At 39.4% G+C, this 12,497-nt stretch overlaps 1 protein-coding gene across 1 annotated transcript in view; it reads left to right on the forward strand.

Moving 5' to 3' along the window:
- The window catches only part of GAB3 (GRB2 associated binding protein 3), a 120,795-nt gene that overhangs the window by 79,114 nt on the left and 29,184 nt on the right, over positions 1 to 12,497 (forward strand). The window contains exons 3-4 of the mRNA XM_063432116.1: positions 6,566 to 6,779; positions 10,936 to 11,372. Of these exons, the coding sequence (XP_063288186.1) occupies positions 6,566 to 6,779; positions 10,936 to 11,372 (651 nt within the window). The remainder of the gene's footprint in view (positions 1 to 6,565; positions 6,780 to 10,935; positions 11,373 to 12,497) is intronic.

Below are 12,497 nucleotides of genomic sequence, written 5' to 3' on the forward strand. Positions count from 1 at the left end.
TGGCACCTCTGTGTGTAAATTATAGAAGACCACAGCAGCTCCTATAATAATAAAAAAAAATTCCTTTGTCTAGTGATCTTACTGTAACTGACTGTATTAAATTTAGATAAAAATGGCCTTGGTTTTGTTCTGGGTATTACACTGGCTCTGTAGGAAAGCGATACAAAAGGATCTAAATCCTACAGCATAGAGCCAGAGTAGTTGGTTGTTTTTTTTTTTGTTTTGTTTTTTTTTTCGACTGAAGCAGGAACAAAATGAACACGTCACAAGGATCATGATTGTCTGTGCTTTTTCTTAGTTCAACATTTCAATTTTAACTTCCACATACAGAGCCTTCCTTGTTCACAGGCAATTGTTTTATGATGGTAAAAGCTTTATGATCTCTAGCTTACTCTATTATTTACAGTCTTATTACACTCCATTTACCATTACTGTTTGATCACCGTACAGCTCTGATACCCTTTACCTAACCTTCAGGCTGTTCAGATCTCCTTTATGTTCCCTTAGGTACAAGGCAGCCTCGCCACGCTTTGCTTTGAGTCTGGTAATAGTATCAGTGTGCATTAATGTTATATTGCAGCAGCTGGAGGAATAAATTATGTATAAGCATTTTCCAACTGCAGAATGAAAGGTTGTTTTTTTTAAGATGGCACACTCTCATAGCTGTTATAAGGCCTGGTATCGCCTGCATTATTAGCCTTATTGCCCCATATACCAGTCTGTGCTGATTTTGTGCAAATGAACCAGAGAATATACCCATTAAACCTGGTGAAATAGTTTTCAAATCTGTGTTATTTTACAATGCTTAAATTCTACATTTACACATTTTTAAAGGGGAACTGTGGAATGTACAACATTGAAATTCATCTATAATACTTTAACCTTTATTGTGCCTTTTTATAAGATACTCTACTGTTTTCTTTTAAAGGAGCACAAATACAAACTTCTATTCCTGACACTATAGTGCTGTAATGCAGCATCAGGTCAGTCTCCCCTCTCTCCAGAGATTAAAGGTGATTTTACTAGTCTCTTCTCCCACACTGCGACGGTCTTGTCACGCTGGTCCTGTCTCAGTCACTGAGATCATCCATTTTGATGATCTCAGCCACTCTGATGCTTTGGGAGGCTACTAGTGTGTATTTTATTTGTGTGTGTGTGTGTGTGTGTATATTCTATTTTTAACAGGAAAAGTTTAGGTGATAACCGCTAATTTATTGCAAAGATTTTTATATATGTTGAGCGCATTAACAACCTTTGCAGACGGAGAGAGGTTTAGTAGCAGATTTACTCTACTCCACTTGCAGCAATTCCTAGCAGCCAACCTCATTCAACATTAATGCAATTAGTTCAGACATCTGAACAAAAGGGGCAGAGGAGGAGATCAGATAATATAGATAATGAATAGGGAATGTATAAAAGTCTGGGGAAAAGGGGGCTGGATAAAAGACCATGACATGTCTAAATGTCTGTAGAGGGTGACAGAAGGGATGGACGGAATGAAATGATTAGATAATAGTAAGAAGAAAATAAATTAAAAAGAAAAAAAAGTGGGAGAAAAAAACGTAAATAGTCCATAGAAAAAGACCAAGAGAGGAAATCTAATTAGAGATCGGGATCTGATACTCGTAGACAATGCTGTAAAGCAGGAGTGCCCACAAGGTAGATTCCTAGGTGTTGTAGAACTACAACTCCCATGATGCTTTGCATGCCTTTAGAATTTTAAAGCATCAAGGAAGCAGTAGTTTTAAAACATCTGGGGATCTACTTATTGGGCATCCCTGCAGTAAGGGATAAGTGCAGTCTGCAGATAGAGGGCATGGAATCTAAAAATTGAAGAGAAACCAGGGTAGTAAAAAAAAGGTAGTAAGCTGGGCATGGGAAACTGGTCAGAAGGCAGAGGGTAATAAAACTGGGTGTGAGAAAGTGTTTGATCATGATAGAGGCCACAGGAAAGACGGAATGAAGCATTGCAGTCAAAAAGTTAAGCTTATCAAAAGGAGAGATAAGGCTGGATGGCAGATATTGGACAAGGCTTAAAATTTCCACTAGCTATTGACTAGGTAAAAATCCAACCCTTGGTGGGGCTACTATGGCTTGCAGTGGTGAGAAACAAAGTAACTTTCATAGCCTGGCTCGCAGCCCTATATTGGGCACATGACTAGTAGAAAATTAAATATTTCCCTGGGCCATCTGAAATCTCTGCACCATTCTTGGTTACCTGGTCTGAATTAGGTGTACACCGTGGCGGTAGTTGGGGAAAAAGAGAATGTCAGAACTAAATATAAATAGTGGTGATCTTTTAAAAAAAAAAAAAAAAAATGTAAATTCTGAGGGGGAGGTGGTGTAGTGTACCTTAGTCTGGTTTCAGGGGCTTATTGAGGCTTTCAATCTAGGTCCGCTTTTGCGGTTTCACCATGGCCTGCTACAGTGTAGGGTAGCGGTCTTTGTGCTGCTTGTCCGTGGGCCGTCTATAATTGGATATGTGGGGGATGAGTTGTGAACCATCTAAAATAAAGTAAGGAACTAAAGCAACTGTATAACAAAAGTCTAAGTAGGAGCCTCTTGGAAATCAAGTCACTGAGTTCTGTCCCCCGGCAGGTAGGATGTCCCATGAGTGGTCAGGTAGGGCCTCTGGTGGAGTATCTGTCAGGCCGAGGGGAGCCAGGAATGTTGTTGCCTCTTCGGGTGCCACAGCTCTGTAGGTCTTATCTGCTGTAAATGCGTTAAAGCCCTTGGGGTGGACCAGCAATATGCAATGCCCACATCTTGCAACCACCGGGTGATAGGCCGCATGGCTTGTCTCCATTGCAGGGTGGAACGGGTGAGATCTTGATAAGTCAAGTGGTGCGTTTCAAATTTAAGGGTGCTTTATCCCATAGTGCCTGCAGTAGCTTTTGTTTATCTGCATGGGTTTGGAATTGGACTAGAATGTCTCATGAGGAGGCAGTGGGTGCTCTTGTTGACTGGTATGTGGTAGACACAATCTAGTACAATCGATTTTGCCATTTTTGCTGGCATAGCTGAGGCTACCAGTCTTCGTATGAGGTGGGGTAGCTCCTCCGATGCCACTGTGTCCGACACCTCTTATTTTGACGTTTCTTGTTTTTTTTTGGGTTTTTTTTCCCTCCGGCTTCGATCCTCGAGGGAGTCTATTCTGAGGTTAGTGTTGGCTTGCGTGGAGTGCAATTTGTGCATGGTTTCCTCTTTTGAGGTCTGTCACATCCTCCTCCGTGACCCTGATCCACTCAGTGATGGCCTGAACCTCTTTCTTTACCAGAGCTATGTCTGCATTGAATAACTTTCTGATGCGATCATATAGATCAGATATGTCTTGCTTGGTTGAGGGTTGTGAGTCAGCTGGTTTGCTGGGAGGCTGACTAACCTCGTCATCTGATGGGTCCATGGGGAAATCCTTATCAAGCCGTTCCTGGGGCGACAGTCTTGGTGTGCTGGAGAGCATCTTGCAGATGTCGCTCTCCCCCTGTGGAGCTGACTGTGTTCTAGGCTTCGTGCGGCCCATCAGCGATGGAAACTGCTCTTCCCCTGGTGAAGGTGAGTACAAGGCCCAGTCGGCAAAGGCCTCGGCGTATTCAGCGACTTTCCTCAGGTCGTGTGGCCTTAGAGTCCTCCTGGTCTTAGGGGGTGCTTTGATCTTCGAGTTATAAGTGAAGGGCATCGATGTGTTCCCTGTGGGCTCTAATATCACCCGATTTTTCACCCGAAATTGGGTGATATTAGACAGATTGAGAGTTTTTTTGGGCATGGAGTGCTTAGAAATGGCGCCTGCTCAATTTTGTTGCTTGGCCCTGCCCCTGAGTGATGATCTTTAACTCCACAACAAACTAAAACCACATTCCCTTTTGTAGTATCAGTATATGCAATAACAATCTTGATGTAAGCTCCTAAAGCATTACTAGAACTACCAGAAAACCAATAAAAAAAAAAAAAATATTGTGTAAACTCTGATTAAATCATATGAGGTGGGAGATAATGGGGTAACATGCAGAATACGTTTGTCATAGGTGTGAAGATCGGGGGGTAAAATTCAACATTTAAAATGGTCTCTTGTAGAACTTGAGATATAAAACGAAGAAAGCTGAAGTGTGTTGCACTTTGGTCTTAAGGGAATGTGCAAAGGCTTCTTGCTGTTATTAATGTACACTAACTGTTGGGAGAATAATACAGGGAGGACATCTGCAGCCAGACACTTCCTGACAGGACACAACTGTTGCTTGCTATGTGGTCCATCTGGTGGCTTTTGGAGACAGAACGCGCAAAACACAAGCCTTGTAACTATTATTATTCACTGCATAATACTGCGTCCTGAAAAATATATACACTGAAATACATTTATTTTTGAATCCATTAATCACATGTTAAACAGAATACTTTAAAGAAAAACTATGGGGTAAAAGGGATTTGTTAATGAGTTATAAATATAATGCCTCTTAGGTTTTTTGGGATTTTTTTTTTGTTCTTTTTAAATAAAGTTACTTCCTTTTTAATGTTTTGCTTAATGAACTGTCTTTACCAACAAGAAATGCTAACTCTGCACTTACGGTGATTGGAACTGCTCTGTAACCTGATCAGTTTACGCACAGCTCGCAGTTTAGTAAACCTGGCTATATGCACCTCTTGGCAGACCTTTGTTCGATGGCTAGGTTCTCTCCAGGAAGAAAATAGCCCTCGATTAGGATAAAATTGATATAGCCAATCCAGAAATACATTTTCAGGCTGGGTGATTGATGGGAACCAGAAGATGGATATACAGGTGAAAATGTAATCATCTATGCCCTGGATTCTGCTTTGGATCTTTGCACCATAACTACTTCAACAAACTTGACACTGTTCCTCCTGTGCCCAGAGATTTACCGACATTCTCTTACAGTACTGCACAAACACTACAGCGGCATGAAGCTATGCTCTACTAAAGGAATGCTAACATCTGTTTATTGGTACTGGTGGTTTATTTTATTTTTAGAATATGCAAACAGAGCCTACAATGGTTATCAGCAACTTCTGTGTACATATTAAAAATTGACCACTGCTGCATATAAAAAATGGTTTATGAAACTAGGGTGCAGAGCATTTGAAACTAAAGAACGAAACCAACACATTCATTGCTAATTGAATGTGCCAGAATGTGAATTTTTGGTTTTGCTATTCTATAAGCTAGTTGTGTTGTTTTTTTTTTTTTTTTGGCCATAGACCAAGTCCTTACAACGTTATTACTGCTTTCAGGCCCACGCCATGCGTTATCACCTCTGCTGTACACTATGAAGCTTCAGGGACTGGCAACACATTGGCACTTATTGTTGCCTTGACTCCTAAAGCCCATCTAATGAGCATAACCCAGTAGTAGTGACTGACTTGTCAGACATTTGTTTGTAAAAAAAAAATAAAATAAAATCATCTTATTTTATTGGATTTTGTTTTTTCCTCGTTCGTAACATAAAAATAGAATTCTTAATAGTCAGCTAGTAGATGTCTTGCTGTCTAAATAAAGCAAAATGTGAGGGCTTAAGTTATTACTGTGTAAAACCATAGGAATCTTGAGCCTAAATCATGCCAAACTCTGTTTTTCCAAACTTGTAAACGTCATGCTCGCATGTGAACTGTACAACTATTAAAATCAGTTCCAGCTCTGCATGAGAACCCCGTACACTTAGGATGTACAAGCAACCCAATAAAAACATTCTTTTGTCAAGGGATTTGTCTGCATCGAACAATGTATATACAGCTGATTTGTCTCTTTCTACAAAAAAAAAAAATGTAGCTCGCATCAGGAAATGACAGTTATGTAGAGCACAGATACAGTTGTGATACACTTTCTGATGTCAATGTTTGCTGGTTGTGCAATATAGAACCACTAACTGGGATATTCAGCAGCAGATACTTTAACTTGTGTTCCTTTCTGCTACAGTAAAAAAAATATAGAAAGTGTACTCTGAAACTAACAAAGTACAAACTGGAAGCCTGCGCACTGTGATTTAAAAAAAAAAAAAAAAAAAAAATCAAGCTACCATATCCATCAATTGGTACTGGCACATCGAGCGAATTAGCGTAAGTGTGATTTAAATGGAGTGATGTATCATGGACACAGCACAAGCAAAACAAACAGCCTTAAATTGCAAATATTACACTTGGAGTGCACAAAGTTGTGACTATTTTACTTTTGTGTCTGTGTGTGCATGCTATCGGGAAATGTTTCTAAAACTCTCTTTTCTTTCTTTTTTTTTCATGCTGCAATTGGGAAATGTTACATTGAATTCACAAGAATTTAAATGGTTTATAATTTTTTTTTTAGAAATAAGGTAGTGGTTTTAGTACAAGCTATTGCAGATCTTCATATTATGAAGAACTTATATCAACAGTGTGTTTCGCTCAACTATTGGCAGGCTCCTCGGACTGTGTTTATCGTCCAGGAAAACAATGTTCTTAGGAAATATAAACACCTGGTACGATTTGGACTCCACTTTGTCCTGTCTCGATACATAATAAATGGCATGTGTACAGTCTCCAGACATGTAAACACGTTAACTTTGGGATTAATCTTTTTAAACAGATTCCGTTGAAAGCCTTTCTCATACCAACTCATCAATCCAAGCGTCCCCAGCAGTAAGCACTCACACGTCAAGAATCACAGACCCATCCTTTTCTGTGGACAGCATTTCTGCAGATACCCCCACCGAAGAGAACAGGAGCGAATCAGAATTCTTATCCATCCCGGACTATCTGATTTTATCCAACTGTGAGAGTGGGAAGCTCAATAACGCCAGGTATGTGAAACAGACAGTCTATGTAAACATTACAGGACAGAAAATTTAAAAACCTATTTTACGCTTTTCCCATGATACTACAGCGTAATCAACCTTGATGTGAAATAGGGACTTTACTAATTTTCAAACACAGAAAATAAAAAAAAATCATATTTTATTAATTTATAAGCATTAAAAACTATATTTTCGAAATTGGCTGTATTTGTAAGACAACGTTATAATTTAACCTAGTGGAATTAAAGGGGTTACATATACATTTAAAAAATTGAATATACAGTTAATTTTTTTTGTTTCTACCATCTATAAAAACAAAAATATATAAAATCTTGAGAATTAAAAGCGGAGTTTTAAATGTGTGCACTTCTCCCCCTATATTGAACACACACAATTAATTGTGAGGCATAAAAAAAAAAAAAAATTGATTTAGATGTAGAAATCCACACGGCTTTACCTGCTTGCTTATTTTGGTCAAAAATCTAAAAATCACTTTCAAGTTAATATTGGCTGTATAACCTCAGCAGGCACTGTGGGGCAATGGAGACTGAACCTCCTGTTACAGGCAGTGAAAGAGGCTTGATACCAGCATCATTCATATATTGCCCTACTTTGGGTTTTGCATATTATCAGAAATAACATACCAGTAATTACATATACTATGTGTGGTTCAAAGAGTAAAGGCCCTACGCTGTATCCAAACCAAGGACTGAGTGTTCTCTCTTAATGACACTTGAAAAGATCAGCGTCCCTCCCACTTGATATCATCTGTGAGAATCAGATGGAGGATGGAAAACTCTGACTTCAGTTTAAAAATAGCCAAATGCATCTCGAGCAGCTGAAACAAGTGTGTTTCATCATATGAGAAAGAACCTTGCCATCTTGTGTGCTGACAAGTATGGGAATAATGCTATCTAAAACTTAAACATTGGTACGAGAGAACATTTGTCTCCAAACTGTAAAAAAAAAAAAAAAAAAAAAATCTGTACAGGATGCCAAAAGTATCCAATTATCAGTGAAAGGAGTGGGAGATTTCTTATAGCGGTTCTCGGTTACATTATTCCTTTCCCAATTTACAACTGCTGTTATTTTTTCAAATGGAATAAATCATTGTTTTTGTCTTTTAGTCAAGCCATATAGTTTTGATACAGTGTACCACACTGCCATTAACTAGCTGAAAATTGCCTGTAAGTATAAAACAAGAGGACATAGTCTTCAATTAGAGGGACATTCCCTACGCTGGTGTAGTTTTTAAATCTAAAGCATGTTACTCATTTTCAGTGTGTCGGTCGCTATAGTTTGGTCTTAGTCTTCTCTTCATCTCTTGCACCTCGAGCTTTGATAACTCATGTTCTCAAGGGCAACTCTAGTATGGCAGTCTAATAGCAAAGTTTTCCAGTTCCATCACATGAGACCTCGTTTCTGCTACATTATACTATATAATTATGTGGTATTATTGCTTGCTATGGCTGTCATGGCACTGCAAGCCAGTTTGTATTTTTTTGCACAAAAAAAAATTAAGAAGTTTATCAAAAAACAAATAAAAAAAATAGATTAGGGGGCGGGGCCGGCGGGGGTGATCCCGGTCTCCACCCTGTGACCCCGAAGGCAGCAAAGCAGCTTGGGCCCAGCAGCATCTGCAGCCTGATCCGCAGCCTGGGCACCCTACCTAAGATGGCGGACGCCACGTGCGTCAAAACCAGCATGAGAAAATGTGGTTCCCAGACGCCCACAATACCTGGCAAAGCAACCTGGCACAAGCAAACCGACACCCCACAACGACCACCGGTAAACACCCGCCAAGGCATTCCAGCACAGCGCTTACCTCAAAGCCAGTTCCCGCACTACAGAAGAACCCACTACAAAACAAGGCATGGAAGCGGGAACCCCTGGCACATCTGGGAACCGGCCTCCCATGCTTAACGCTGCACCCAGATGGCGACACACCGCACCACGACCGGCAACGACGCCGCCGCACTACATGCGGACAGCCAATCAGCGACTGAGCTCCTATCAGCCCACAAAACGCTCCAACACATCGGAGAAGCAAGAGCTCACCCAACACCACTACTTTGCCGCCTCTTTTACGGTTGTCTCCCCTGCAGCGAAGGACTCTACAACCCAGCCTCGAAATGGATTGGGCTAGCGGCCAGCACGGAACGCGCAGAGGTGGGATGCCACAGGCTAACGCCACAACCCTGCTTGCCCTGCTAAATTCATGGTGACAACCACCAGGACTTGGACACTGCCGATTCCTGATTCACCAGAATAACTGCATATACAGTTGGTTTTAGCTAGATGTTTCCCTAGCCGGTGAGAGTGGTCTAATACATAAATGTTTTGCTTTTACTTGCATTGTGCGTTTGCTTAGCCTGCCAGAATAGCCTAAGATTTAAATGTGTTGTTTTTTTTGGTTTTTTTTCTCTTTTTCTTTTTTCATTAGCATATTCTGTCTCCCTGGCTGACCAGAATAGCCTAATTTAAACTTGCTCTCAACATAAGTTAGCCTAACTTGCCGGAGAAACACAATATACATATGCTCCTAGCCTGGTCAGACTGCCTAGCCTGTCAGAGAGAAGTAAACTAGAACTCACATATGCCTGCTTAAAACGTGTAACCGTACGTCAGCTTTCATTACAGACACTAAGCAACAGTTGGGAACTCTTTGTTAAAACCTCCAAAACACAAGTACAAGCATTATACCTTCAGCACGCACTCGGGCACCTCATACGCTGACACACCACACTATGGGCCCACTCGTAACACCTCCACCGCTCCACTTTCTACGGCACAGGGTTGGGAAAGCATCTTAGACACAGCAACTACTGACATCTCAATGCAACATACACTACCAAAGCATACTGCTTTTTCACATGTACCTGTTATATAAAAATGTGCACTGCCTATCTTAACCCCCACTTGTGAAATATGTCACAAAGCTTGAGGAATGCCGTTGGGGTACCTCAAGCCTGTTTGTACCTAATACCTGCACTGCAAAAATAAAGAATAAAAAAAAAAAAAAAAAAAATTAGAGGGGCAAAGGTTAAAAATATCAGGAAGTATTGCTTTACTAAGAGGATAGTGGATGCATGGAATAGCCTTCCAGCTGAAGTGGTAGAGGTTAACACAGTAAAGGAGTTTAACCCCTTAAGGACACATGACATGTCTGACACGTCATGACTCCCTTTTATTCCAGAAGTTTGGTCCTTAAGGGGTTAAGCATGCATGGGATAGGCATAAGGCTGTCCTAGATATAAGACAAGGATAGGGACTAATAAAAGTATTTAGAAAATTGGTCAGACTAGATGGGCCGTATGATGGTTCTTATCTGCCATCACTTTCTATGTTTCTAAAATGTCCTTGCAAGAATAAAACAAAAGCATATGATGTTTCCCAACATGGTGCAAAGTGAATTTATGACTGTTTCCCTAGGAGTCTTCCCCAGTACGTTGCCTTACAAACAATATGGCACACATAACTAGTAGGGGATAACTGTGAAATCTATAGGAAAGAAATACGCAACAGTGTAATACAGGAAACAGTGCAGTTTAGCACTATCACAAGATGGCCCCCACAACAAGTAGCCATATATCACATAACGGCGCCTCCCCTGATCTTTAGGGGGGGGGGGGGGCTAATACAGATAGTGTCTGTCTGGTTTTACATGAGATTCATAAACCGAACAGAATAGAAAAATTTAGAAAAGTTGTAGTAGCACATAATCTTAGACCATACAGATGTTGGCTATAAAGGATTATAAGCCATTACGTCAAGTATACTTGTAGGTATGGCAAAACTATTATACAAGATTTGACATACAAAATGAAGACTCATAATGGAACAGGTCATACAATTATACTAGAGGTTAAAAGACCTTACAGCATTTTAAAGGTCAACGTCGGTGAACAAATGCATAAGATGTCACTAGTCCACTATAAACATTTGATCTGTTACTTAGAATGCTAGCTATTTATTAACCAACTTGGTGTTTAATCAAATTCTGAATAATGCACATCTGTGGCTTGGTACCAGGATATTGGTTGGTTTAATGTTTGTTTTAAATTATTTGTATTTATTTTGGATTTAGCTTGGTTTGTTTTTAACGGTGTACAGAGATATTTAAATTGTAAACTACGTATGTGTTTCCCTTTTTATTTTTCAGGTATGATGCACGGTCAAATTCTGAAAAGTCATTAGAACAGACATCTGATGACGTGTTCTTTGACTGCATACAGTCACCACCTTTTTTTCACCAGACTTTCAGTGCCAACTTTCACCCTAATCATGTACAAGCAACAAGTTTTATTGCTGTTAAAGACCTAGAATCAAATGGTTCCTCTAGTGACTTTTCATCCTCGTCTCCACTTCTTGGACCTTCTTCATCGCAGAACTTTACAGTTGAGAAAAACCACTGTGGTGTCAATGATGCCGAGGTGCTTGCCATCACCCCACCACCAAGACCGCCCAAGCCAAACCATTTTTCTGATGCAAGACCTGAAGTGATTTCCAGTGGAGTCATCCAAAATGGACATTGTTTGTCTGGAATGTTGCCCAGGCGAATTTCACTTGCCACTTTGGACAATGTTAGAAACTGGAGAGGTAAGTTTATTTTCTTGATTTCCACTACTAAACTGTGAATGGACAGTCTAGAATTACTTTAGAATGTTCAACTCAAAGCATTTCAATTTTGAATTAATCCATGTCACTAAAAAAACAGTTCCAGGTCAAGTTACAATTACTAAGTGGCAAAGCAATGTGACCATTGTGTTGCAGTTCTCTGTGAACGTTTTGTTTCATGGTATATGACGTAGAGTCAACTATGAAGATTGCCTAGGTGTACATGAGATGTAAGTCATTGCCATTGTAAACTTTAAATATCTATTTTAATGCAACAGACCTTTTGATGTTTTGGTTCTTTGGTTAGACCCAGGGTTGTTTGCTTAAAACCAAGTGATTATTTTTTTTATTACACTTTTATTTTAACTTCTAGAATTCTGTGCACTTTGTTTTATTCTGCGTGTTAAATATAATCCAAAATAGACACTCTTGAGACAAGGCATCACTTTCCTAGAACTGGGGCTAGTTCATGATCACACAGCACATCTTTTGCTTCAGAATGAAACTATGCCTGCCACATCTATAAAAACCGTGTAGGTCGGCAAGAGTGAAACTTTCTTGAAGTGGTTTTTCCATCTCTTAACTATGCTTTAGAATACCGCAAAATAAAAATACAGTTTTTTTTTTTTTTTTTTTTTTTTTTCATCAACACAACATTTATTTCGATTTACTAATGTTGAAAGTATTTTGTATTCCCCCTGGTTTACACTAACTAGATTTAGTATCCTATAGACACGGGTAAAGATATCACAAGCCATTACAGTTTGCACACATTTCGATGAAGATGGAAACAAGTATCGGATATGCAGAAAATTTAACTCTTTCCTTCAAATTAATTTTCAAACGGTGAGATTTATTCACAAAACTCTAGATTGTAGAAAAAGTAAATCTGATTAGATACATTTTGACTAAAATAGCTAATGGTGCTAGTGGGATTTCAATTTTCTACAATTTGGAGTTTAGTGAGTAACCCCAAGTGATTTATATAATAACTTACTTGCCACCATATATTTTGTAGTGAGTGAATTTATTTATTTTCTTTTAATCTAAATTCCTAATCATGCAATATTTTTTTTTTCTTTTTCTGTAAACTCTGATATTGCCTTA

The sequence above is a fragment of the Pelobates fuscus genome, chromosome 9 (genome assembly GCF_036172605.1).
Source record: "Pelobates fuscus isolate aPelFus1 chromosome 9, aPelFus1.pri, whole genome shotgun sequence".
In the NCBI taxonomy this organism is placed as follows: Eukaryota; Metazoa; Chordata; class Amphibia; order Anura; family Pelobatidae; genus Pelobates; species Pelobates fuscus.